Below are 595 nucleotides of genomic sequence, written 5' to 3'. Positions count from 1 at the left end.
GTATGGCTACAGCAGTTTGGTTTCACATGGTCCAGCATGGCCATGATAGCATGGTATGGCGTGGTTGAGCGTGGCATGGCTTAGTCCAGCACAGCGTGGCCACAACAGTATGATTTGGCATGGTCCAGCATGGCCACAATAGCATGGTCTGTCATGATTTAGCACAGTGTGGCATTGTCCAGCAAAGGACTGCGTGGCTCTCCATGGCATGGCCAAGCATGACATGGGACAACCTCTTCATACACATTCCCCACCGCTCCCCACTCTCTAGCCCCATGCCCTGGCCAGAAAGGATGTGCTGGCAGGGCAGAGTGGCCCGTGGTGCTGGGGGGCTTGGCTGGTGGCCCCCCTCTGCCCCTCATTGAGGGTGGCACTGCTGGGTGAAGTAGGCAGGGACATGGTGTCAGCAAGACGCACCTTTATTTTGGTCACTTACAGCCCATGACTTGGCGAATCCCCATTCCCCACCCTACAAGCCCTTGGTCCAGAGGTGCCTGGTGGCCATGGCTGCTCAGCCATCCCATGCAGGAACACCAGGGCGGTGTGGCGCCAATGGCCCTGACTCAGAGGCGGGCAGTGAGTCAACGGGCCGTGT

The 595-nt window shown here is 58.7% G+C and overlaps 1 protein-coding gene across 1 annotated transcript in view; it reads right to left on the bottom strand.

The window, feature by feature from the left end:
- Positions 1 to 511: 511 nt before the first annotated feature.
- The window catches only part of LOC104520985 (neuropeptide FF receptor 1), a 2,354-nt gene continuing 2,270 nt past the window's right edge, over positions 512 to 595 (bottom strand). The window contains 1 exon segment of the mRNA XM_029083713.1: positions 512 to 595. This exon segment is cut by the window's right edge and continues 75 nt beyond it. Coding sequence (XP_028939546.1) covers positions 512 to 595 — 84 coding nt within the window.

The sequence above is a fragment of the Antrostomus carolinensis genome, unplaced genomic scaffold, assembly GCF_000700745.2.
Source record: "Antrostomus carolinensis isolate BGI_N321 unplaced genomic scaffold, ASM70074v2 scaffold41182, whole genome shotgun sequence".
NCBI classification, from domain to species: Eukaryota; Metazoa; Chordata; class Aves; order Caprimulgiformes; family Caprimulgidae; genus Antrostomus; species Antrostomus carolinensis.
Note: the sequence above shows the minus strand (reverse complement) of the source record. Positions and strands in the feature narration are given on the sequence as shown.